At 40.7% G+C, this 25,891-nt stretch overlaps 1 protein-coding gene across 1 annotated transcript; it reads left to right on the forward strand.

Moving 5' to 3' along the window:
* Positions 1–480: 480 nt before the first annotated feature.
* minar1 (membrane integral NOTCH2 associated receptor 1) lies at positions 481–25,891 on the forward strand. The gene is made up of 4 exons (XM_062390707.1): positions 481–1,382; positions 3,471–4,952; positions 16,171–16,416; positions 21,045–25,891. Exons 1-4 carry the CDS (start codon positions 528–530, stop codon positions 21,240–21,242), a joined length of 2,781 nt encoding a protein of 926 aa, XP_062246691.1. The 5' UTR covers positions 481–527; the 3' UTR covers positions 21,243–25,891.

Below are 25,891 nucleotides of genomic sequence, written 5' to 3' on the forward strand. Positions count from 1 at the left end.
CTAAAGTTCGCGTATATGCAGCGCTGTGGATGCTTGCGTGCTTATGTGTGCGGGGTTGCGCGCTGCGGAACCACAGGATTTGTGATTGTGCTCGGCTGGCATCTGTTGGCTCTGTGGCGAGAAGATGCGGTGCTGCGCCCAGCTGATCAGATGATTCACCAAAGACTCTCCGGGTGAGTGACGGCGCACAAATAGGCTACGACTGGGATATAAAAGTGAAAGGTGCCTTGCTGTGGCAGATGCTCGTCAGCTGCTCTTACTGACGGCAAGACCGGGCCGCTGCTACCGTCATGAGGTGCAGGACATTCCGTTGTTTTGGATGTCGATTATAGTACCCATCTTTTCTGGCCGAGTACGAGCCATTTTGATTGTGCCTGGCACCTGCTGGTGTGTGATTTTGTGAGTTATATTGTGTGATAACAAAATGTTGATTAAAAATGATTTCATTGAAATGTGTTGTTTGCAGGTACAAAGCTTCTCTGGAGGTAGGACCTGTTTTGTAGGCCTGTTCCTGCCACCCAGCAGCCATGGACCCCCTCCCAGAGTACTCTCAATTCCTGATCCGGATCCTGGAGGAGCTGGACACTAAGCACAACACCATGTCCTACCAGGACCTGTGCAAGTCCCTGTGTGCCCGCTTTGACCTGGTGCACCTGGTCAAGCTCCGCAGCCTGCTCTTCTACACAGCTTGTCTGGATCCTGCGTTCCCAGCCACACTCTTCAAGGACAAGATGCGGTGCTCTGTAGAGGACCCGCAATCCAAGAAGCTCATAGTGGCTGCAGATATTGTCACCATGTTCAACTTGATTCAAATGAATGGAGGCATAGCCAAGGACAATCTCCCTGTAGTGCACAGGCCCAAGTTCCACAAGAACAAGTCGGTAGAGTTGTGCAGCTCTGACAATGATGCGTATAAGTATCAGGACTGTGACAGAGGGGCTAGTTACAAGCACATCGATCCCCCCAGGGATGGACACCACCACCACCAACACCACCACCATCACCATAGTTCCCCTCAGCCGCACCCTGTGGGTCAGACTGCCTCTCCCTGCCCGAAACGATCGGAGTGCAATAACTGTCAGCCGTTTATTCCCACCTCAGACCCCAACCTCCTTCTTGGGGTCAGCAAGGACCTGAAATGTAGAGCAGCCTCTCTGGACAAACTTCACCATTTGCCCCAGTATCGAAGCAGCAGTCCGCCCTCTCCACCATGTGAAATGCAGAGGACATACTTTCCCATGGACATCGACAGCGAGTCCACGACCGACCAGGAGTCTTTGCAGCAGATTCGCCATCCAGAGCCTTTCACTGTTCACTCCTGTGTCCAGAAGAGAAATATCTTTAAACAGGACTTCCACAACTTCATGACCGTCTCACCACAGGTTTGATTTTGTAGGATCTTGTTGAAAGATCTAATAAAGAGAGAGAGAGGGCTATAGATTCCTTATATAAAGTATACTAGTCAGTTTTTAAGTTATTCTTTCAGTGTATTCAAATGATATATAAAGTAAAGATATTTATTCTCAAATGCAGCTGAACATAATTTTTCAAAGGACATCTATTAACATTTCTGCTTAGTATGTGACTAAACTCAATAAACATTGATTAGTTTGAGCTGACTGACAGCACAGTTAGTTTCACCTGGAATAACATTCATAGAAATACCTTGAGTGCAGTATTGCAGTATGAACTGGTTTTTATATGTTATTAATCTCGGCTATAAAATCATCTGTTACTTAAATAACAATGTTAACAATACAAGACCTTCAGTTGAGAGATACGATAAGACCATTTGATGAACCGTTTTCAGATATATACACTGATATGGAATTTAGGTGAAGCAGTGGAGTGGAGCTGGGATTTGTCTAAAGTTTTGAGACTTGACGGGTTCACACCGGAAGCGAAAACCCCCCACGTTACTCAACTGGGATGTTCACATTGGCTACGATGCATGGCACAGCGCAGAGGGCACCTCACACTCTGCACCGATGGTTTCGGCGTCAGATCCAATTTTCCGCTCGACATGAGCTTATCGCTCCAGGAAACACACTGAAAAATGATTTTAAACGATATATATATGTCATATTTTTTACGATAGAAATAATCAAATATGCATCCCAATCTCCCTGCTGTTGTGCTGGAGTTTAAATTTCCCAGATATATCCCCTAACATGATCAAATTTTGCCCTCAGCCCCTTCACTACAAGCACACAAGCAGACAGACAGCGAGAGTAAGAGAGGTTCACGTTCACATTTTTTAAATCATCGTATCAGGCCATCATGTGAAATACCAGGAGCGAGATAAAGTGTAGGTGTGTGTGTGTGTGTGTGTGTTTGTGTGTGTGGTCCCAGACAGCGCACAAGCTTTTACCAAGCTGGAGTTTCTGTGTCCTCCTCCACTCTGCTCTCACTGTATCTAATAATTACTAATGACTAGTTATCAGGACCTGAACAATACATGTAGTAATTTAGTGTTCGTTTGATTCCAGAGTTTATGAGGCTGCATTTAAACATCATGAATAATGACTGATCCACATTTTGTGCTTAGTATAACAAGAGATGTGACACTCACATTCAGGACTCAGTGTTAAAATGAGCAGAGCGACACACAGACATGATCCGACACCTTCGATTCATAACCAAACACATGATCGTATGTTATTTACCTCAATCAGCCCAATAAAAAATGGAACAAATGAAAGTGAACTTGTTCATTTTTGGAACCGTGAACTAAGTTAAAAAATGTGATTAAATGAACTATGTCTTAGTTCATTTTCATCTTCATTACCGTAGCTTTGAACTTGTTAATTTTAAGTACAACACTGAGTATAACTATAAATAAAACTTTATAAGCTGTGCTTTATTAAATATTTTTTGTGGCTCCAGAAGAATTTTATTTGTTGGAAGAGGTGGCTGTTGTCTAGGTTAATTTATAACAATGCCTCAGTCTATCGCTTCGTAAGTAAAATCTTGATTTTCAAATTCACCAGCACAGACAGCTATGAGATTAATGGAGTAGCGTAGAAAGGAGTGTAAACTAACATAAAATGGAAGCTTCAGAGTACTACTACCTTAAAAATATACATAAGTTCTTATAAATACATGAACCTGGTCAATTTTCACTGCTGCAGGGAAAACAATATGATAAAGAGATATGCTGAACAGACTGAAAACAAGGAAGCGACAGCATGTAGCATGTTGGTCAATGTACAATTCCTCTTTGATTAGTAACCAACACCTTCCCCTAACCCGCACTTTATCCTATTTACTCAGTGCTAAAAAAAAATCTTCATTGACAATCTGTCAGTCATTTCTTTATTTTTTTGTTCCTTTAATAAACCCATCCATTTATAAAAAAAAATTAAAAAAAATGGAGGGCCTCGTAGTTTCGTTAAAATCTGTAATCATTCTAAATTTTGATCATTCTGTAGGCAAATTCTTGTGTTAACCCTGTGTGGATTTCGTTGTAGGTCGTCACCACTGAGAGCAAACAGGACAGTAAGGCTGCTCATGGCTACCACAGGAGGGAGCTGCACAAGCCTGCCACTTTCTTCAACCACAGCTTTGAACTGCCTTACAACAACCCCTATTTCGAGCCCACACTTAACTCCCCTCTCCAGGGCCGACAGAGGGTGAAGCACGAGAGCCTGGACGACCTACAGGCGTCCACGTACTTTGGTCCGACCACCAACTCTGAGTTCGTCAGCAGCCGGAAGCACAATAACAAAGCAAGAAAGCAGCCGGCGTGGCCAGTGAAGAGCCTTAGTCTCAATACAGAAGAGGGGCCTCCAGACTTTGAGAGGTCGTTTCTGAACAGCAAACCACTAAAAGACAACCACCATCGCACTATCAGCATCATCTGCACAGACAATGAGCAACATTTTCAGACCCTGAAGGAAAATGTGGTATCTTCCCCTTCTGCTTTTGCAAAGAAAATAAATGGAATAAAAAACAAAGATGTAACAATGATAGGAAGCGGGCCAGTGGGCATGGACAAAAGAGAGGCAACCAAAAGATTTAGGAACAAAAATATGAACAGTCCATCCTTTCAGGGAGGGGACAGCTCCTCTAGTATTGGGACTCAAACTGAGCAGGCTGAGCGGAAGAAGGTGAAGGAACAACCAGTTAAATACCGTGACAGAGAGAGACAAGCCTTCAAACAATCTGATGAGGACTCTGAGATTGTTAGTGACGACATAAGTGACATTTTTCGTTTTCTGGATGACATGAGTGTTTGTGACTCTCTGGGAGTTGTACAGTCATCATGCTACAACAGCACTGGGTCTCTTTCTCAGCTAACACTGAAGTCGGAAGGTGACAGCTCCCCTGAGCGCAACACGGTCAGACTAGCCAAGTCCAAGCTGGACCGCCTCTTCAATTCACTGGAAAACACAGACGATGAACTTAAGTCGAGTGTGTGCAAACTGGTGATGAGGATTGGTGATATTGAGAAGAAGCTGGAGTCTCTGTCGGGGGTCCGCAGTGAGATCTCCCAGGTCCTCTCCAAGCTCAACAAGCTGGACGAGAAGATCCAGGAGCCCGGGGCTAATGGAAGGCAAAGAGAGACGGTGTCTGCATCTGGGTGTAATACAACCCCTGACAAGTCTCACCCATGCACACAACAACATCTCAATGCCACTCTCTCACCTCACACTTTCCAGTGCCACACCACCGGCCACAATATCAAAGTGGACAATGGCCCCCTGGGGGAGTGGTGCTGCTCGGATGGGAGTAACAGTGGCAGCCTCAGGGTAAAAGCTCTGAAGAAGAGTATGCTCACCAGGAGGTCATCCCGCTCACTCGATGAGGAGAACAGCGCCACTGAGTCAAAGGTTGCCAGCATCACTAACTCTCCACGGGACTGGAGGACAGTGTCCTACTCCTGCCACCCTGGAGACAAGACCAATGACAAGGTTAGAGATGGCAAGGACAGACACCGGAAAGCCAAAGAGGTACAGACAATTTTTTTAAATGCTCAAAAATCAAGATAAATGGTTTATGTTTGTACTCAAGATAAAGTTTTAATAAATTATGTCACTTTTAGGTGCTTTTGAATGTGTATTTGAGTTTCGTGGTGGTGGATACCTATGCAGAAACACCTCAATATATATCACACTGGTATAGTTTTTTAAAGGGCACATCGTATGCCCATTTTACCATTGAAATGGTTCCTTGGGGTCTTAATGAAATGTCTGTAACATTTTTTGGTCAAAAAAACACGCCAAGGCCATGTAGCGAGACCGTGACGTCAATTCGGGTCGTAATCCAATTCAATGCACTCTAGCGTATCGTTTCTGACATAGAGGAACACAACAAATCGCGGGAGTTGTTTTTTTCATGAGTTTTTGGTAGACATGCCAGATACCCAAATTAACGTGTAGGATGTGTCCCCTTTAAGGGTTGCCTTGGTCTGAAAATATGGGATGCAGTGAGCTGTTTAGATTTAGCACACATCTTTACATTGACCCCCCAGCCTCAAAGGCGACAAGACTTGCAATAAGTAGATTTAGTTTATTAATCATGGCAGGGCTTAAGGTTAGGAAAGTATTGTTTGTTTTTACAAACCCCTTTTCGGTTGACTACCTTACCCGGGGCAGTACAAATCAGGTTTTATTGTAACTCAAAGAGGGATCACTGATACCTATCTGTGGCAAAGTTTCATAATGATAGGAACGATTTGCACATAAAACATCTCTAACTCAGTGTTTTGATCTGTTGCTTCATTTTAGAACAGGATGAATTGCTCGTTGCACTGCTGTTGCTCTCTTTCTCTCTCTCTCTATCTCTCTCACACACACAAACTCACTGACCCACTTGTTATAGTCAGACTGGTTATTGGAAGCACTGGGAGAAATCTTGTCCACATCGGTGGCCTGCTAAAACATCCATTAAATGTTTACCAACCTCAAACGGCAAACAGACCTCATCTTAATAATTAACTAAATGATGAGAAGCGGCACCTGATGCGATTCAAGTGTTTCCTAGTTTTAGAGTGACGCTTTTTGGATTTTCTCATCCAGTGCCAGCGAGCACCCAAGGGCATATTGGTCTTAAAATGAGGTGTGGTCATGAGCATTATTGTTGGATCGCTTTCTTGAAACAGTGGTAAGTGAATAACCAGCAAAAAACCTTGTCAGAGGTCAGTGGTGCAGTATTTGGCTGTTATTTTAAGGCTCATTATCAAGAAAGAAATATGCACCTGCAGATGGGTGCAAAGCACCTTTACACTCTTTTGTTACACATACATGGTCACCCTATGCTAAACAAGAAACAGTTTCTGCCATTTTCCATTTTTTCACAACCCCAAAACACTATAATGACAACCTTTTCCCCCCCACAGTTAAAGTAAAACCCTGAGAAACTACAACCTGTATGACATCAAAGGTTACAACCTGACATCATAGGTTACAACAACCCTCATAAGTTATTATAAAGCCTATTCAGCAGCGGTTCAGCAATTATTCATGTGAATTTCAGAACCCTTCACCTTAACACACATTTAATTTCAAATAGATACCATTGAAATGTGTGATGTAATAAATAATCATTTACAGAATATTCAGACCTTCTGTAAACTCTAACTTGTGGCCGATGGATATTCTTGAAATGTGTCTCGAACTTGTTTGGAGTCCATCTGTGGCAAAGTTAATTTTAGGGATAGAAATGTTTAAATGTTACAGGCAGTAGCTGAATTCTATTCAGTTCTGTTGGAATCCTGATGTTGTATTGTTTTTCACAAATGATAAACACGTTTTACTGCAACAATTGAACTGAACACAACATCAGCTGCTGAGGCTTGAGTGGTCCAACAAGTCACTGCATGTTATGACAAAAGCCATGAGCTCTAAGTAACTCTTTTTAGATTAAGCTGCTACAATTTTGGCGAGGCATAGATCAGGGGAAGTAAATAAAACCATTAATAAAGCTTTCAGTGTTCTCAGGAGCACAGTGACCTCAAAATGTTTGTAAGGGAACTAGTTTAGAACCATCTAAACTTTTCTTAGAGTATGCATAATCAAGTAAATAACTGAAACTGGGGTGACTGTTTTCTTTTCAGCACAACTAATGAGTAATGATCCAAAGCAAACAGTCAAGACAACACTAAAGTGGCTTCAGGATAAGTCTCTGACTGTTCTTGTTTGACCAAGCCAAAGCCCAGGTTTAAATCCTCACAGTACATCTGTGGAGAGAACTGAAGTTGCAGCTCACATCCAGTCTTATGGAGCTTCAGAGGATCTGTTTAGGAAGCAATTTGATTAACTGCTCAGATCCAGTTTCTTAACCAAGTCATGTGAACCAAGAAGACTCAAAGATATAATTACTACTAAATGGGCTTCTACCAATTACTGAGTTAAGGCTCCACATACTTTTGACTTTTAATACATTTGATTTTGAGCAAAAAAAATGCCGTAAAAATATTTAGATCTAGTGTAGATTGATTAGAAAAAAAATACCATTTCCATCCATCCAAAACCAAATCTGTAATACAAATTGTGCAAAAGGTGAAGCAGAATGAATACTTTCTGAAGACCCTGTCTATGTAGAGACATGGTATACTTTATAGATGTAAATCATAAACGTTTTTAATTATTTAATTTGTGCCTTAAGATGTGTAGAAACACCTATGGGGATTTTAGCATTTACTGGTGTCCAGTTGCCCCTTGCCTATGAATATCTATTGTGATATGGGAGACCTGCATAGGTTCAAGACACATCAAAACAGTCCTCCATAGTGGTTGGATTATGCATTACCTCTTTTGGTTTTACAGACTGTATAAAAAGATGGACGTAGTGTCCTTGACGTCACCCATTGGTTTCTTAAGAATGAATTTGAGACTCAGTGGGCGTTGCACTTGGCGCCATCTCGCCAGTGCCGGACTTGGCTAACTCATATATGGCCAGAGAGGAGAAACGAACTTAAGTGATTTATCTAATATCATAATCATACAACATATGCTAACATGCACAAAAAGTCATTTGTGGTAATTTACGATTTATTTAACATGCCTAATGAACAATTAAAAGCAAGTTAACCACTTCAGTCTCAGTTTCACATCACTTCGGTAAAGAGTCGTGTTTTTGCTTGTCACTTGATAGTTATTTTAACATGTTAATATTAATGAGCTAAATGTGCAAGTTACATTTGATAGGAACTATATAATGTTTCACAAATGATACAGGCTCGTATAACCAGCATTCCTATCCACCTCATGTTTTAACCTGTTAAGGAAATACACGTTTATTACTTAAAAGTTCATCATCATTATCACTTCACCTCAGCTTTGAAATTTGGTCATCAGCCTTAGGTTCTCTCTGTGTCATTTCTAGTCAATACTCTGAATAAAGGGCTTTAGGAGAAGTAATGCTGCTTTAATAAGCTGCTCTTAAAATGCAGATGTGACTTTAAATATTCAATCTTTAGTCTATCACAGTAAATCAGTTTCTGCAGAATAATAATCTGAGTTTGTTGTGGTATGTTGGCATGGAGGTGGCTCAGAGAGCAGCTCCTCCTGTACCAGAGTCTTAATACCAGTACCAGCTGAGGGCTGTTAGCTGATACACACACAGTGCCGTAAAGTTTTAAAGTATTATCACTAGAAACTCTAACACTTCTATCTGACATGTGGAGCAACTTATGTCGGTTTAATAACTGTAGTGGACAATCATTTGCACCTTCTAGCATCATCATTACTGCTGGTATCTTGCCTGGAGGCTAATTCATTAGCTGGCGATTAGCGAAGATAAGCTAACAAGCCAGGTAAAGAGACACGATACCTGCTAATAAATAAAATACTGTTTATTAGTTATCACAGAAACTGCAGCACAGATGTCTTTAACTTCACCGTCAGGACAATCAGCCGAACAACAAACCATATTATTTTTCAGATATGTGAGTGAAAACGTCTTAGATGGTTAGCTCAGTTGAAAATTAGCAGACAGTGGCTAGCAGCCGTAGTGACGTCACCTGACATTGAAAAATCGTAATCAGAATTGGGGTTTATTGGCCGTTGACACATAAAAGGAATTTGAATATAGATATATACAACTATATATATAGAAAATATAAAAATAGGAAACGATTTTTTTCATATACAAATACATACTATAAACAGGAGGGATTATGCAAAATGTACAGTTATTGTTATATTTTAAAAAGTCACTGGCAGGGACATCAGTGCAGTTCAGCAAAAGGGTCCCAGGCCTTATTGATGAGGCCACCAGCAATCAGGATGAAACTGTATGTCTGGCATGCGGTTTTGGTCCTGATGGCCTGCAGTGTCCTGCCAGGGGGAAGTGTCTATAAGAGTCCAGCCAGAATGTTAGCTTGACACCCCAGAGTCCTGGAGACGCACAGGTGCTGTAGAAAGGGCAAGTTGCAGCTGATCACCTTCTCGTGGAGCAAGTGATGCACTTAAGTCTTTGCTGTCTGTGTAGGGTCTGTAGTCATTAAATGCTGTTGTCCTTGGTTTTCTGGGATGATGGTGGGTGATTTGAATCGGGCTGGCACCTGACATGTCTCCAGTGACGTTTAAAAAGGTTTGAACACTGGAGACATGATCGTTACAGTGTTTCAGCCTGGATGGAGAAACAGTCAGGTCCGGCTGCTTTGTGGATGTTCTGTCTCCTGAAGAGTTTATTAACGTCCCTATCGAGGATGGAAAGGGGTGACACTTTGGTGAAGGGGCAATGGGGCACTGTGGTGGGCAGGTGTGGAGAGTCACGGACCCCTGCTGAGCTGGTGTTGGTGATGCTCTTGGATGGGGGCTGGTTGTTGTGGGGTTGTGTCCGTTCGGTCCAATTGTCTTTCAAAATGATAATAGAACTCGTTCAGCTGGTTGGCCAGACACAGGTCATTAATGGAGTGGGGGGCTGAAGGTTGGTAGCTTATGATGCTGGCATCTATCACAATTAATACGAGTTATAAACTGGAATAAAATAATCTATATTGATATTTGCACATCATCCTAGTCTAATATATACTATGGAGGACGAGTTGGAATGAACATTTTTCCAGACATAAAATATGATAATGATCAGTTAAACAATCAGACATACCACCATATATAGATATCTTTTCAGTATTAGTGATTAGTATTCAATCAAACGAAGATGAAGATTGATGATCCACTCTGGTTGGCTCTTTGATGAAATGAGGTTTACACTACAAAGTACATTCAATCATTAGAGGAAGAAAGATCATGCCAGTTAATTTGAATGTTAACCAGGATAATAATTTAATCATGCCTCCACTTCCTCCCAAATATTTCAGATACAAATGCTCCCATCTGGTACCTATTCTGTGGCTGAGGGGTAGAGCAGTTGTCATCGAATCAGAAGGTCAGCGCCTTGAATCTCAGCCCATGTTAAATTGTCCTCGGTCAAGATGCTGAAAACTCATGGAAAAATGGCCCCTCATTGATGTAGAATGTACTAATTGTCAGTCGCTTTGGATAAATGTGTCAACTAAATAGCAGCACAAATCTCTGCTTGTCGTACTGACATCTCTCAGTGGTAGTCTGCACACCACCTGAAAATGAACCTTGACAAGACTGAACTACTTTTCCTTCCAGGGAAAGAGTCTTTCACCCATGACCTGAATATCACCATTGACAACTCCGTGTGAGCTCCCACCCAGACTGCTAGGAGCCTGGGTGTTTCTGTACTGTGTTGTGTTGTGAAGATGTTTTCTTACTTTGCTTGTGTTTTGTCCACTTGCATGTGTTTTCTTAAGTTGCTGTGCGTTGAGCTCTCAGAGCCACTGTAGTTTTGGGTATTAAGTGAGGACTGTTCATGAGTCACGAATGGCCTGCTTTGGTAAACTACTGTATCACACTGCAGTCTCTCTAAAGACTTCACTGCACAGCCATCCAATTAACAAAGGCTGATGGCTGAGAGTGAAACTGGGAGTCACTTTAGACAAATGATACACATCAAACGCACACTAGTGTAACATTCATTGACTGTGGAGATGGATGTTTCTCACTGTGGTCTGTATTGATGGCAGCTGCTTGAATGTATTATGTGATTAATACAATCAATACTGGGTCTTTAGGAATGCTTTACTCTTCATTTTGTGTTTGTTGCTCAGACAGGAGAATTAAAATTCATGAGAGGGAGAGCACTATTAGACCAAACTACTCCCGGGAAATTGATTTAATCTGTGTTGGATAAGTAATGGTCTTGATATTCCAGTATGTAAGATCGTAAAAGGCTTGTCTTTGCAGTAAACCATTCAATGAGATTTCATACATGTGGGCGGCTGTGGCTGAGGGGTAGAGTGGTCGTCCTCCAACCTGAAGGTCGGCGGTTTGATCCCCAGTCTGAACCATCTGCATGCCGAAGTGTCCTTGGGCAAGATGCTGAACCCTGAATGGCCCCTATAGTATAACAAAAGTGCTGCAAGTAGATGCACTGTATGAATGTGTGTGTGAATGGGTGAATGTGAAACTGTAGTGTAAAGCGCTTTGAGTGGTCATCAAGACCAGAAAAGCGCTATATAAATACATATCCATTTACCATTTACCATAAAGTAAAAGAACAAGTTAAATTGAGTGATAAACAGTACTCAAACCCTATACAACTGTGGTTTATTATATGGTATTTATCAGCACATGGACAGATTGATAGAGATGCACAAATTGTGAACATGGTCTTATGTGTGCCAGATCTGATTTTATATCAGATATTCTTTTACCATATCAAGTAATTTCGCTTGCACATCCATTATGGGTTGGAAAAAAAATGAAATAAAACTATGGAAGTAAATCAATCTCATCAGATTTTTGAATTTTAAAGCCTTTGGATTTCTAGCACTGAATTTGTTTAAATTGAAATTATGCATTCGTATTTATTTCCACTGAAGTTTGTCAAAGTATAATATTCAACTGCTGATGTTCAGATGAAACATCCGGGTTACCAGGTAAAAATATTCGATGGTCCCACATCGAACCACCATTTCGTTGTTATATGGCAGCTCCCCCCCCCCCCCCCCCCCCAACACCTTTTTTTTCAGCTTTTAAGGTATACATTTATTATCTTATAAAATAGTATATTATAGGTATTACTGGTATTGGCCTTGCAAATTATTACCTGGTTGAAATGCAAATAAAACAAATGCTGTGATACAGGAAAGAGTCAAATTTTTATGTGAAATATGTGTAGCAATGGCTGGGCTCTGACCTTGTCTTCCCAGAAAGAAATATTAAGCTCAGCACATTAGGGAAAGATCATGAAGACTTCCCCTAAACAGTAGCAGCAAAGGTCACAACCTTCAGGTGAATAATGAACAACTGCATAGCAGCAACAGGGCTATGTAAAGTATACTGCCATGATTAAAAGAGTGATTTTTGTTATGTTTTTGCTTCACATAAAATGTTTGTTTTTACATTACTAAGGCTTAAAATATCCAATAAATATAATTTCCATAGCTTTAAAAGCATACTGTATTGTACAAATAGGGTTTTAAGTCATGGTATTACGTAGGGCTGCACTGGATGTGTTGTTTTCATTGAAGTTTATTCACAGACGTTTCTTCCACTTTGATCTCTCTGCGGTCATGGCTGTGCTCTCAACTTGATGTTGTCAACACTATTCCAGTAGTCACTCAGTCTCTTAAAATCTGGTTGCAGTTTAGAAAGCATTTTGGCCTGCAGGGCCTCTCTAATTTTGACCCGTATTCCATAATCACAATTTCAAGCAGTCTACAATTGATTCTGCCTCAGTGAATAATGTCAATTAATGACATGTATATCAACATGTCATTCACTGACTTGGGTTTTAAATTTCAGCTTCCAATATCTGACCTCTTTCATTGTTTTCAAATTAGACATATTGTTCAGATTCGGTATCCCCATCTTCTGATTCTCTTCCCAAAAACGTTTATTGAAACTCTTTTTACAGTGAATCCCAAACAGAGAGGCAATATTTCACCATGGACTCTATCATATCAGTCTTTCCCCCTCAAACTAGGGAAGCATTAGAGCAAGATTTTTTGGCTCAACATAAAATATGGCAAGTGGGGCCAGATTCTTGAGCTAGTCCACAACACCTCCATCTATGCCCAGCGTGGGCTGATTCAATGCAAACTCATACAGAGAATTCATTACACTAATCAAAGATTATCTAAGTTTATACCAATTTCAGAGATGCCCGTAACAAATGTTGACAGTCCCCAACCAACCTGGTGCACATGTTTTGGTCATGCCCAAACTGGAAAAAAGTTTGGTCTAAAGTATTTAACACATTCATAGGGCTTATAATATTGTGGTTTATCCAGATCCCCTCTCTGCCTTATTTGGTATCCCACCTAACAAAGAACTCTCAACTGAAGTAAAACATGCCATTGCCTTCTGCAGCATGCTGGCCAGGCATCTAATTCTTCTAAACTGGAAGAACATTGCCACCCATCTTATGATCGCTGGATCAAAGAGGTTCTGCATGATCTAAGCTGGAGAAATTAAGGTTTTCTCTGAGAGACTCCCTGAAGAACTTTGACAAGGTCTGTAACCCTGTATTGCAAAGGTGGGAGGTAATGAAGTAAAATACTCCGTTACTGTACTAGTATACGTATTTATCTTCCTGATTACTTTACTTTTACTCCCTACATTTTCAAAACTGGCTCGATACTTGTTTCAACCTCCACAAATGACAACACAAAGTGAAAGACATACCAACACAGAGAGGGTCAAAGATGGCTTTGAGCGAGTTTGCAGTTTGTGATACAGAGAAAAATACCAGCAGCGACATAGGAACAGATTCGGAGAAGCAAGACATTCCCCATCCATTGCATGAGTAGCGGAGGTTGGCGCTTTTACACACGGCACACCTCTACCGTGTGTCGTCGGGGGGGGGGGGGGGGGGGGGGGGGGCAGCACGAGACCTTAAACGTCTGGAGGTTGGTCGGGCTGCCTAGGCCAACCGAAGTCGAGCAGCTATAACAGTGATGATCCTTCCGCAGGTTCACATACAGAAACCTTGTTACGACTTTTACTTCCTCTATTAGTCAAGTTTGATCATTTTCTCAGCGCTACTCCAGGGCCGTGACTAACTTCTGAGGGGCCGATCTATGGACCTCACTAAACACTCCCAGCTATATTAGCAATGGGCAGAGTGTACAAAGGGCAGGGACCTCATCAACGCAAGCACATTCCCCATCCTTTTATTCCTAGTAAAGAATTATCCAGATGGTCATGTAGGACCTTGGTACAGTTCAGTCTTTATTATTCTCCCTGAAATTTGGCTTGTAGCAAATCTAGACTGTGTCCAGTGATTTTTTTTGTCTCTACCAGCAATGTGCAGGATGTTAACGAAACAGGAAAATTGTCCTATTAACCAAAAAACATGAGCATTGTTTCTCGTTCTCTGTCTTGTCTTTTGTCTGTGGATACCTTGTTATATGGAAGCTCAATAATAGACGTAAAAAAAACACAAATTAAAACCTGTATCATTCATATTCACACTGGGCACATTTCTGAGTAGCCTGTCCTGAAAATAACAATATATCAGCAGCAAAGCTGAAGAGCTACTACACAAGTCCTTAAAAAAAACGTGTTTTAAAATGAAAATGATTATATATTTGTCAATCATCCAGGAAAAAGAATCAAAACAGGAAGAGGGCCTGTCAAATCTTTTTACACAAAATGTATCCTAAGTAATGCAGGATAAGATATGTTGAAACCTAAGTCAAAACCTGAATTGAAAATCATGTCAGCATGTAGCCATTTTATTTAGCATCATGTATTATAGAATTTTTCTCCGTAGAATCTCACAGTAGGATTTTACTTTTTTAACATAGCATTACCATCGGGTGTCTAATGACAATAATGACTTAAGAACAAACACTCTTGTATGTAATATATCAAGCTCCTTGTATTACAGTGGCTGAGAGTTGTGAAATTTAAAAACCCTCTTAATGCACAGATATAAGCCCTGTTTGATGTACGATAAGCAGTGGTGGAGGAAGTACTGAAGTTTAGTACTTAAGTAAAAGTACAAGTCTCCAGGAAAATATATACTTAAGTAAAAGTAAAAGTACTACATCAACAATCCTACTTATGTAAAAGTAAAAAGTACTTACTTTTAAATTTACTTTAAGTATTGAAAGTAAAAGTACTCACGCAATAGGTTGTCTGTCAATGTCTAGGCTGTGCCATTTTGATAAAGAAAGCAAATATAGCTACTGGTAATACTCATGCCTCTACAGATGTCACTACTAGTAATAAGTATAAGCAACAACATTTGTTTATTGGAAAGGTTGGTGTACATAGTGTGCTTACCCTCTGTAATACTGTTCACACTCTATCTTACAATTCTGCGGATGACAAGTTATCTACCAGGGATTATCTGCAAAGTTAATACCATTAAGCCAAACCAATAGACATGTTATATCTTTTATTTAATTGTAAACGTGTAAAAAATGGAAACATGGCACATGAAAAACAACTGTAAAACTGGTCAGAACAAGGCAGATCTTAGAATGAGAAATTTAAAATGAAGGACCTTGAAATTAAAATTTGACCATTGGTCAGGCAGCCAAAATATGAATCTTCTGAATATTTTTAAATGGTTTAGACGGAAGGAGAAATTTTATACTTTGTTTTGAAAGGTAGTTCCTGAAAAACAGAAAAGATCGCTGAATGGCAGGTGTGCCTCATTGCATGAAAAAGCATTACTTTAAGTTTTTTAACACCTGGCTGATAAAGGCACAAGGTTTGTGGTTAAGTCGTTACTTGTTATCATTATAATAAATATATGTGTAAACGTCTTTTTCCGGTGTAAGGACAAGTGTGCGCATTTAAACTTCCAAAACAGCAACGCAATCCGTATTTCCCGAAACTGTGTTCATAAAATGTAAAGAGTAACGACACATATTGTAGAAATGTAGTGGAGTAAAAGTATAGATTATAGCTGCAAAATGTAACGGAGTAAAAGTAAAAAGTATGCACAATTTTTTTTACTTAAGTAAAGTACAGATACGTAAAAAATGTATCAAGTACTGTAACGAAGTAAAATACTTTGTTACATTCCACCTCTGACGATAAGTATCTCTTAAAATAAGGCCTAAATTAAATCAAGCTACCCAACTGACACTCATTAGGTTATAAAAAGACAGGTGGAAACTTCCCTAATGAACTTTGTGATCTCTTTCTCCATTTCCAGGCAGAGCAAGAGTGTCAATATGAGCTTCCCCAGGCCCACCTGACCCCCAACTCCCACCCGGCCCTTATCGAACAGGTTTTCTCTCCACACCCCTTCAACCCCTCCATCAAGGCCCATGTGAAAGGCAGTCACCTGTACACTGACCTGAGGCTCACCAGTCTGTCAGATGCCAAGCGCGGGCAGCCGTCCTGGACCATCGAAGAGTATAAACGCAACTCAGGAGAGAAAGGGAAGAAGTTCACAGCCCTGGACGTGCAGGTACTGGACTTACAGTAGAATCACAAGGGGGCTGTAAAGGGGATAAACTAAGCATAGCTGCTTTGTAAGGTAAATACCTTACACTACCTCACATCTTACTTTAAACACCAGTCACCTGTGGGTTTGTGGGTCTGGTCGGGTTTGGTTGGTGGATTTTTTGTGGGTTGAGTGAGTGGGGTTCCTAAAAAATTTGACTTACAATCAATAATTCACGAAAAGCTTGGTCGATATTCCCATGATCACTTTTGGTAAGCTCAAGCTCCTCTAGCCTATGATTAGTGCTGCCTATTGTACAGTTCAGAGCAAACCTCTCTGCTTGTCCTCGAGCTTTAGGTGAGTGTTTGGAAGCATATGCAGCAGAAATAAGCAAACAAGAAGCATTCCCAGGCTATGGGGAGGTAGCTCCAAGAGAGGAAACGTTCCGCAGATTTCTACATGACTTTGACCCGTCCCTGAAAACTAAATGTCATGAGCAGGGTGCTACTGATTTGGAAGAAGCTCGGGTTATCGCAGGTAACTGATGGAGGTGGTTTGTTCAAAGCCATAGATCGACTGAATGAGGAAAGAAGAATGGACATGAGACAAATGGCAGAGGAGAATAAACGACTTAGATCCATTGTGGTCTAAGTGAATGGAAATATTCTCCTTCGGTGCACAGAGGTCAGTGCCAGTGTGACTGTGGTAATCATGGTTCCCGATCTCGACGCCCACAGGGGGAGCAAGGAGGACGCTCCCTGGACTGTGGCTCGTGTGAACGCGAAACCTAGGGTGACTCCAGACAGGGCCTGCCCTAGCACATTTGGCGCTCTAGGCAAGCTTCACTCCTGGCGCCCCCCCCCCCCCCCCCCCCATCTATCCATGCATCACTTCTTCTTAGAGATCATGTGAGTGTCAGTAAATCTATCAAAATTAAAACATGTCAGATACCATGCCTCATTTAACTGACTAAACCTTGTCTAGTTCTGATGTATTTGTAACCCTAACCCTAAAAGCTCACACTGGTAATGCAGTGTATCAGTGACCATGCAAGGTGGCACACTTACATCTCCTTGCACCGTGATACCAATGAACACTTAATGTTCTTCAGTAAAGTCAGTTTTTAAATGTGGAATAATAAGAAAACTAGCAGATTGGTTGCTGGGGCGAACATGGAGAGGTGACAGTTTACCTTTACTGTGCTATGTCACATAATAATTTCAGCATAATGTATATTTCCACTGCACATGATTTTTTCCTGATGTTTATTTTTTATTCCCCCAGCTCTTATTAGTATACTTTCGCTCACCTTTCTTATTTTAACATTTAGTTTCATCTGGATGTCGGACTCCGACATAATTATCCCCAGGGGTCCGAAACCCCTGGGGATTTATAGCTCCGAGAGATCAGCTCCAATTTTTCAGGTGGTCAGCGCAGGAGACATTTTGCAGAGCAAACACAAGCTCAGCTCCAGGCCTGCCTCCTTCTCAGATCTGTGAGCTAGTGGTTCAAGCTGGCTGTTCATTGATTCTACCTGATCATGCATCCAGCGACCCCGAGCTAAAACCGCTTTGTTGGTTCTTTGCCACCGCGAACAGCATCCACTTCAGATTCAGATAATATTCTGACGACCACCCTGCAGTCTCTTGCCCTCACCATGCAGAACATTGATACTTGTCTAAAAACCTGCTGGAAAAGCCACAGCCTCTGCTTCCTACTCAGCGAACATCTATGCCGCACCTCCTCTGTGCAACTAGAAATGCATTTTTCCACAAGGCTCAAATAAAACAATTTACAAGGCAAACACATTAATCTAGCCTGGATGCCAGACAAACTTAGCCCCGCCGACAACATTTTAGGTCGGGAAGTTCAGTCTGGATTCGCTCCGTTGAGGAGAAATTATGCCCGACCGGGACAATCAGATTGTCAGGGCGGGCTTTATACGATGATGGACAGATGATGGTTTTTGAATCAACCACGTCATCAAAGTGCCCTTGGGTTGAATTCGTTTTCACCAAACATGCCGGCCGCTGGAGAGCTGAGATGTGTAGATGCTGCCATTGAGTCTGTTTTAGAAGACATCGACAGCGCATTCATTTTGAAAGAGGAACAGAGAACGTGGAGGCGACGCCAAAGCACCGCGCTAATCCCTATCTCGCCGGCGCTTGGCTGTTCAAACCGGACACTGAAGTGACGCTGAACCGCCGGGCAGCGCTAATAATATCACCCATTGATCCAGTAGATTAAAAGCATATACTTACTTGTTGCTCCAACATTAAGCAACAGCGTCCACACATTTGTCTTTCTTGGTGTTGTCTTTATACAACATGTTCCGAGGATCATACAACTCACTGTACTTCTCCACTTCAATTATTAATTTAATGTCATCAATGTTGAAGAACTTCGCTGTTTGCTCCGTTAAATGTCGGGTGTCGGGGGTAAATTACGTATTATCCACTCAAGCCTATGTGGAGAATACGTAGCCCCCTCTCTCTCTCTCTTTTTATCTGTATCACTGATTGTCTGGCTGTAGTGGATGGGCAGAGGGGGACATTTAATAATGTCATTTGTCAAATTAAAACTACAGGACAACAGAGGGGACTTCAAAGTATTATATCATATAAAATATGTCATCAATATAGTTTAAAATCGTTTTTCAGTGTGTTTCCTGATGCGATACGCTCGCGTCAAGCGCAAAAAATAGACTCGATGCCGAAACGATCGCTGCACGGCTTTGTGCCGGTCACACCGGAGGCTGAAGCACCGCGAGGCAGCCTTGGCGCAGCGCGGTGCTTCAGCCTCCGGTGTGACTGGCACAAAACTTTAACATGGGAGTGGATGGGAGCCAGCTGTAATTTAAGGCTTGGCGCTGCGCTGAAGCGTCCGGTGTGAACCCGGCGTTAGTAAATAACTCACAATGCGTTGCTTAGCATACGTCACATACTACGTTGCTCTGATTGGTTGTAGGTCTATCCAATTGAGCGAAGAGGAATTTTATTTCCTGTTCAGTTGAAACACGCCTCATAATCACAGCCCAATGGAGCGGTCTCAGACTCACATTCTGACTAGAATTGTGAGTCTGACAACGTCAGTGTAACATTAATCTAGTTCAGTCAAATAATTCACGTTCAAACGTTTATTGTAGCAGTAGAACAGGTTCAGTGTTTGGCGTCTAGGCTCCAACTTAATCACTCCCCCATATGATTACACAGGAATGATGGGAGTGATAAGCATATACTTATAACCCCCAGTTGGAGCCTACAGGTGGATGCTGGGGTGGTGGAGTGTATGAAGCAACTGGTAGCAATACTGCAGCATCAGTAAGAGCAAGGGGATGATGAGAAATTTCTCTTAAATTGTGGCTGAGGTGTAGAGCGGTCGTCCTCCAACCTGAAGGTCAGCAGTTCGATCCCCAGTCTTCCCCATCTGCATGCCAAAGTGTCCTTGGGCAAGATGCTGAACCTCGTATTGCCCCTTATAGAATAACAACAACATCCCAAGGTGAGGGAGAAGTGGGTGGAGCAGCGAGGCCCCGGAAGGAGGCCGTCTGTAACACTGCCACCAGTGTTTGTTTGGCCACAGAAACTCTGTGTTTTCACTGTTTCCACTGTTAAGAAGCAGCCGTGAAGTAAGTGACTGGCTGCTTCACGTGAACGAGCTCTGATCTCACTGTGTCTCTGAGCGAGTGAGAGGGGCGGAGAGGGGGGAGCCCCGGGGCCGGTGTATGTGCGCACTATCTAGTAGCACACAGACGCACACACATATTCCACCGCATCTGGTATTTCATGACAGCCTGATACGATGATGATTAAAAAAAATTAAACATGAACGTGATGTTCACTCACGTTCATAATATGAAAACGGATTCGTTAAGTTCACCGCTCGCAAAAAGTATGCGCGAAATGCACAACACTGTACAGGGAGCCATTGCAGAGGGGCTGAAGAGCCGCATGCGGGTCCAGGGCCGCTGGTTGCCGACCCCTGGTGTAGAGTGATGCTAAATTTAACCGAAAACCAATGCTAACCACAAATATAAACAGGTTTATATGTTCTTGTTCCTAGTAAACTGTGACGTCATCGTTTCCCAAACAATGACGTCACAGTTTACTAGGAACAAGAACATAGAATATACACCATAATTTAATCTGCACTGTGGAATCATCACTAAATCTCTGTTTTAGTGATGACATTTAAATAAGGATGTGGGCGAGACGCTCAAACGCAGCAGAAACAGTTAGTGTTGCAAAATATTTGCATTCATGTGACAAAGCGTCATAAAATACTGTTTTAAATACAGGCTTGTTCTTCCTGTGGTGACTTTATAGTAAATAAAGGTCATACATGGGCTGAGATGTAAGGCACTACTCATTGATTGTACAAGCAATGACAAGCAAGATGCACATTTAAATCAGACTCACATTTCTCAATGTCTATATATTGACAGTATATACATCCATTTTGCTATATTTAAATTCTTGTATGCCCAAATTTCTTCTTAACTCAGTGTAAATGTTTTTGAACAGTTTCCTACACAGTAAACAGTTCCTGTAGAACCTCACCTGTGTCTTGACCCTGTAACACTATCATGAAAATCAGGGCACGTTTTTGTGTACTCTAACTGCGTTTCTTTGTCTGTGCCTCTGTTTCATCAGACGCAGGAGTGCTTAAACCCAAACAACGTGGAGTACTGGATGGAGGACATCTACACACCAGGCTATGACTCACTGCTCAAGAGAAAAGAGGCAGCGTTCAGGAGGGCTAAACTGTGTAAGCTCAGTGCACTGATCGCTGCCGCTACCTGCACCGTGATCCTGGTCATCGTTGTTCCAATTTGCACCATGAAATCATGAAAGTGCTGAGATGGAGGACACACTTTTACGTCCTGGTCTGTTTGTGGACAAGGTAATTGTGTAGCAGATTTACCAACAACATGAACATGTTGGGAAATGATTACTTTATGTTTTTTTTGCTTTTCCAACAGCATTTAGTTCTTGTGGTATTTTTTGCCGATAAAATGGTGAAGGCAGATAGTTTACCATAGAAATCAATTCAGCAAGTGCATAATATATTAATATATGTGTTGTCATACAGTGTGGACAGTTGGAAGCTCATTGATTTAATTGTCTGTCTTAAACTACTGCAGCAGCAGTTGATCCCAGAATAAAAGAGGATTTGTTGATGTAGCCAACATATGATGTCTTATTTTTCGTATATTTTCTGTACAGTGTATTTTGATCAAAGTTATTTTTTATGAATTATCAAGTTGAATGTAAGAATTTATCCGTCAATCACAGCGAGCATTTTAAGTAACACTATTTGTTCAACACATTTTTCTAAATAGAAATATATTTAAGTGCTTTAGTCGAAGTAGAGATAGACTTCTACAGAGAATGCAGACACAGTATGACTACACAGCCAAACTGAATGTATTGATTGTAAGCCTACTTACATTGAAAGGCATGCACTAAGGAGCTACTTAAATGTTGCTGCCTTTTTTTTCTTCTTTTTCTGAATTATAAAAGACATCAACAGTTACACACAAACATGCTCCTCTTCCCAAAACCATAAATGTATTCTTTTGTACATCACTATCTATCAGGCCAGCTCTCCATGCCACACAAGACACTAAAGAGAAAAAATATCCCTCTCCGAGCGGGTTTCTCCATCCATTCATTGCTGCAATCTCCTTAAATGCCTTAAAATGCAAACACTATTGAAGCTCTAACAAGCCCACCTCTTACCCAGCCCATTCCCATACCTGGAGACCCATAGTTTAGCTTCAATAGATAGTCAAAAACTGGTAAACTTATTTATAATGTAGTACATGTTAGGTGAACAAATTAGGCTGGTGTTCTACCTAATTGTCATCAAATTCTAAAGATGTGTTATCTTATTTTACTCCATCTGTTAATAGACTACTGTTACTTTAACAGAAATAAACATTGTACTGATGGTGACTATTTTCGGTGGTGTACTAATACAGATTTCATAATCTATTCAGTATTTTTGGCAGCAAGACAGTGTTTGTGGTATTAAGTTATTAAAAAAGAGAACACAGTTCAAGTTAATGAAAAAAGATGTCACCTGGTACCAGAGTGTGAGTTTTAAATACATTTTTGAAAAAAGAAAAATGAAATTGTTGATAAATGTGATGCATTTTTTCATGTTCTTCTAATCTAAACTAGCACTCAAAGTGTTTTACATTAGGGTCACTTTAACCCATCACTTTTCACTTTTCAACCCAATTTTAATTGATCACACCATAATCTCAAGGCACATTTCAAAGAGAGGTTGAGCCTTTACAATATTTATAGTTGACTGGAGGAGCCAGCTATAAAGGGCACCTGATGTTAATGAGCAACTCAATCTACCTCATGAGCCACAGCCCCCCCGTGAGGGACATATCATACTTTAAACGGACACACAATACTTGTTAGTAGGATCACTTTATCATTGGTTTGTGCTTGCACTTGGGTTTGTTTGACAATAGTAAAGATACAGCATGACACTAGCCTTATCCTTTAACCTCCATGTGAAAGAAAACCGATACTTTAACTTCCTTAGAGCCCAGTAAACATTATTTTGACCTCTGCACACCTCCACCATACAATGTGCATCAACTCAACACAACAGCCCTGCGATAACTACAATGAATCTTCACGGGAGAAGATTGTATTTATCTCTGCAGTTTTTTTTTTTTTAATGCTGCAGTGGTATTGGACACAATTATGTTGAGAAATGTTCAAATATGATTTTTCCCCCTGTGTATATAAATTACACAAAATATTCAATGTGCATTTCAGTGTAATCCTTTGACCTTGATATTTATGAAACAGAAAATATATATGTACACAGCCACACAGCCATAACATGGTAAATCCATGTACCAGCAAGATATGTATGACCGTGATTTATGAGGGTCTGGTGCCTTGATTGGTCGGATAAACAACCAGAGCTACAAAGATAGGTTTAGGAATGGGAAGGTCATCCTTCTGCAATGCTATCTACCAAACTGAATGTCAGACGAAAACACATGAGGTAGAAATGAGGTAGATGGCTAAACAGGTTATTGTAAATTGTCAGATACAAATTACTTATAAATAATGTTGGATATATCGTCACTTACATTTGAATTGTTAAAGCAGAACTCAACAAAACAACCAGTTGTTTCTCTTTTGGGATACATTTAGAGTATTTAATGGTTGTAAATGTTTTGTGTTTTATACTTTTTTTTATCATACAATTAATATCAATCAGATCACTAAATATCCTTCAGGAGGGCTTTAGGATTGTCTCTATGATCTGATTTGGCAATAAGTTTTTTGCTCTATTTTGTAATTTGAAAACTGGGTTTGTATGCATTTCTCTGTATTTCTACACAGTTGGTGTGGCAAGGAACGATACTTTGTTGTAATTTAACTGATTTTAATTTATATATTTAATTTATTTATGTATATTATAGTATAATGTATAATGACAACTAAAAACTAAGTTTCTTTTTGAGTTTCTGTACATTATTTTCTTATTCTGTCATCTGTGATAACTATATGTATGCATGAATCAATGAACAATGCACTCCAGTACACCACCTGCAGAGTGACCATCCAGTGACAGGATACAACCAGGCTGCTGATAAATCTAGATCTCGTCATGAGGCAGCTAGTAGTTTTCATTTTTCCACGACTTAAATTAGACAGATTAGAAATTCCCATAGTCTGAACTCTACATCAGCGCAGTATTGACGTTCTGCAAGTGACGTCACAACCTCTCATAGCTGCCATACTAACGGCAGACATAATGTTACTCGCAGCACTGTTAGCACGTACAGTAAATCAATAATTCTGACTGAGGGGAGATCTTTATAATATGTCCCCTGTTTTTTGTTAAAAAAAAAGAAAAAAAAAGAGGTCAAAATACAACCCACAACCCAATCTCCATGTCATTATCATTTATTTATTTAAAACCTCGGAAAACCCATTGAGGTGGAACCCTATTTTTGAATTGTGCCAAGGTTAAGGAATATACAAACATACAGGGAATACCATCAATTTCTAATCAAACAGCAATAAAGTAATGCGCGGTTTTACCAATTAAAATAAGTTAAAAATAAATTAAAAGTGCAATGTTCACAAGTGTATACTGTAATTAATGAATAAATACATAAAATAAAAAATAGACGACATATGGTAAAGTCAGCTTGAAGTTCTGTTAAAGTCTATACCAAGTGTGTGTCAAAAAAGTCTGATTTCCCCAGCTCTGTGTGAATTTCCGCTAATGCATTAATCTCATGTATTCCTTTCTGTTAAAAATCACCATTATGTAATGTGGATTGTAAGCATTTATGCGCTAGTGTTTGGGAGAAAGCTACACAGCTACTTTGTCCTTTTCATTTGGACCCACCAACTTATACTGAACAGTATTCATGTTCAGTATTCAGATATTTTCTGCAGAAAATATTTGCGAAATGGCAGATTTGTTAAAGAAGATGTAGTGCAATGAGTTGGCTCGATCATAACTTTAAATAAGTTAGGGTTGATTTCTCACACACACACACACACACACACACACACACACACACACACACAATTCAAAAGGGGTTATGGAGAAAAGAGCATTTGCCTGTGTATATGTCACTAAAGCAGTTTTATGTCAACATTAAGTCTGCAGAGGGTTACTGTTACCGGCTCCAATTAGGGAAACAAATGGGGCACATTGTGCTGAATGAACCTGAACATTATATACACTGTAGGAGGCCCTGTTCACAGAGCCAACACTTAGACATCATCGAGGTCGAGCTAAAGTCACATGGCGACAAAAGATATTTTGTGGGGATTACGTCCTTGTTGCCCCTCATAGTTTATCTCTGATACCAGTCATTTCTGCCAATGCAGGAGGAAGTGTGTACCATCACCATGGTCTTTCGTAACCTTAACGGTGTTATAGCTGCATGTGCAGATGTAGAAAGAACTGTAGGAATCAGACAAGAAAAGAAAAGATAACACATTTGTTCACAACCAGGTTTTTTCATAGCTATTTTCTGTTCTTGTAAATTTGTATTGGCTTACCTGAGCAGGCAAAGACATCAAATGTATGCATCTGTCTTATGTTTCTAATATGTTGCCTATAAAAAGCTCAGTTAAAACATTTAGTCATACAAAAAAAAAGTAGCCTCAATAAGTGATCATCTGATTTACCCCTCTGCATTTCAATATGATGCTGATGGTGAAGTCACTGCAAGACCTCAATAGTGCAGTGCACCCAGTTAAGAATTCTCATCACTCTGTACTAGACCACATATACTAAGATTTTAAATCTGAACTGCTTCTTGTCTAGAGCGAAGAGAGATTGTTAGTCCTTTGAGCAGAGAGCCAGTGTTTCTCTCACTTGTCACCTTCCATTGGGTTTGATCTGCCTTCAGCACAGAGAATGTGAGCTGCAGCAGACCAGGAGAGTGCAAATAGCTCCAGGTTTGAGGCACATTGTGGGACCAGGTGTTTGC

This window comes from Platichthys flesus, chromosome 1, assembly GCF_949316205.1.
Source record: "Platichthys flesus chromosome 1, fPlaFle2.1, whole genome shotgun sequence".
Lineage (NCBI taxonomy): Eukaryota > Metazoa > Chordata > Actinopteri > Pleuronectiformes > Pleuronectidae > Platichthys > Platichthys flesus.

What these genes read in the sequence shown, in the direction of transcription:
- minar1 (XM_062390707.1), top strand. Translation starts at nt 528, where the DNA reads ATGGACCCCCTCCCAGAGTACTCTCAATTCCTGATCCGGATCCTGGAG. An exon ending in TCATGACCGTCTCACCACAG is followed by an intron (nt 1,383 to 3,470) that starts GTTTGATTTTGT and finishes ATTTCGTTGTAG; the next exon opens with GTCGTCACCACTGAGAGCAA. An exon ending in TCACAGCCCTGGACGTGCAG is followed by an intron (nt 16,417 to 21,044) that starts GTACTGGACTTA and finishes CTGTTTCATCAG; the next exon opens with ACGCAGGAGTGCTTAAACCC.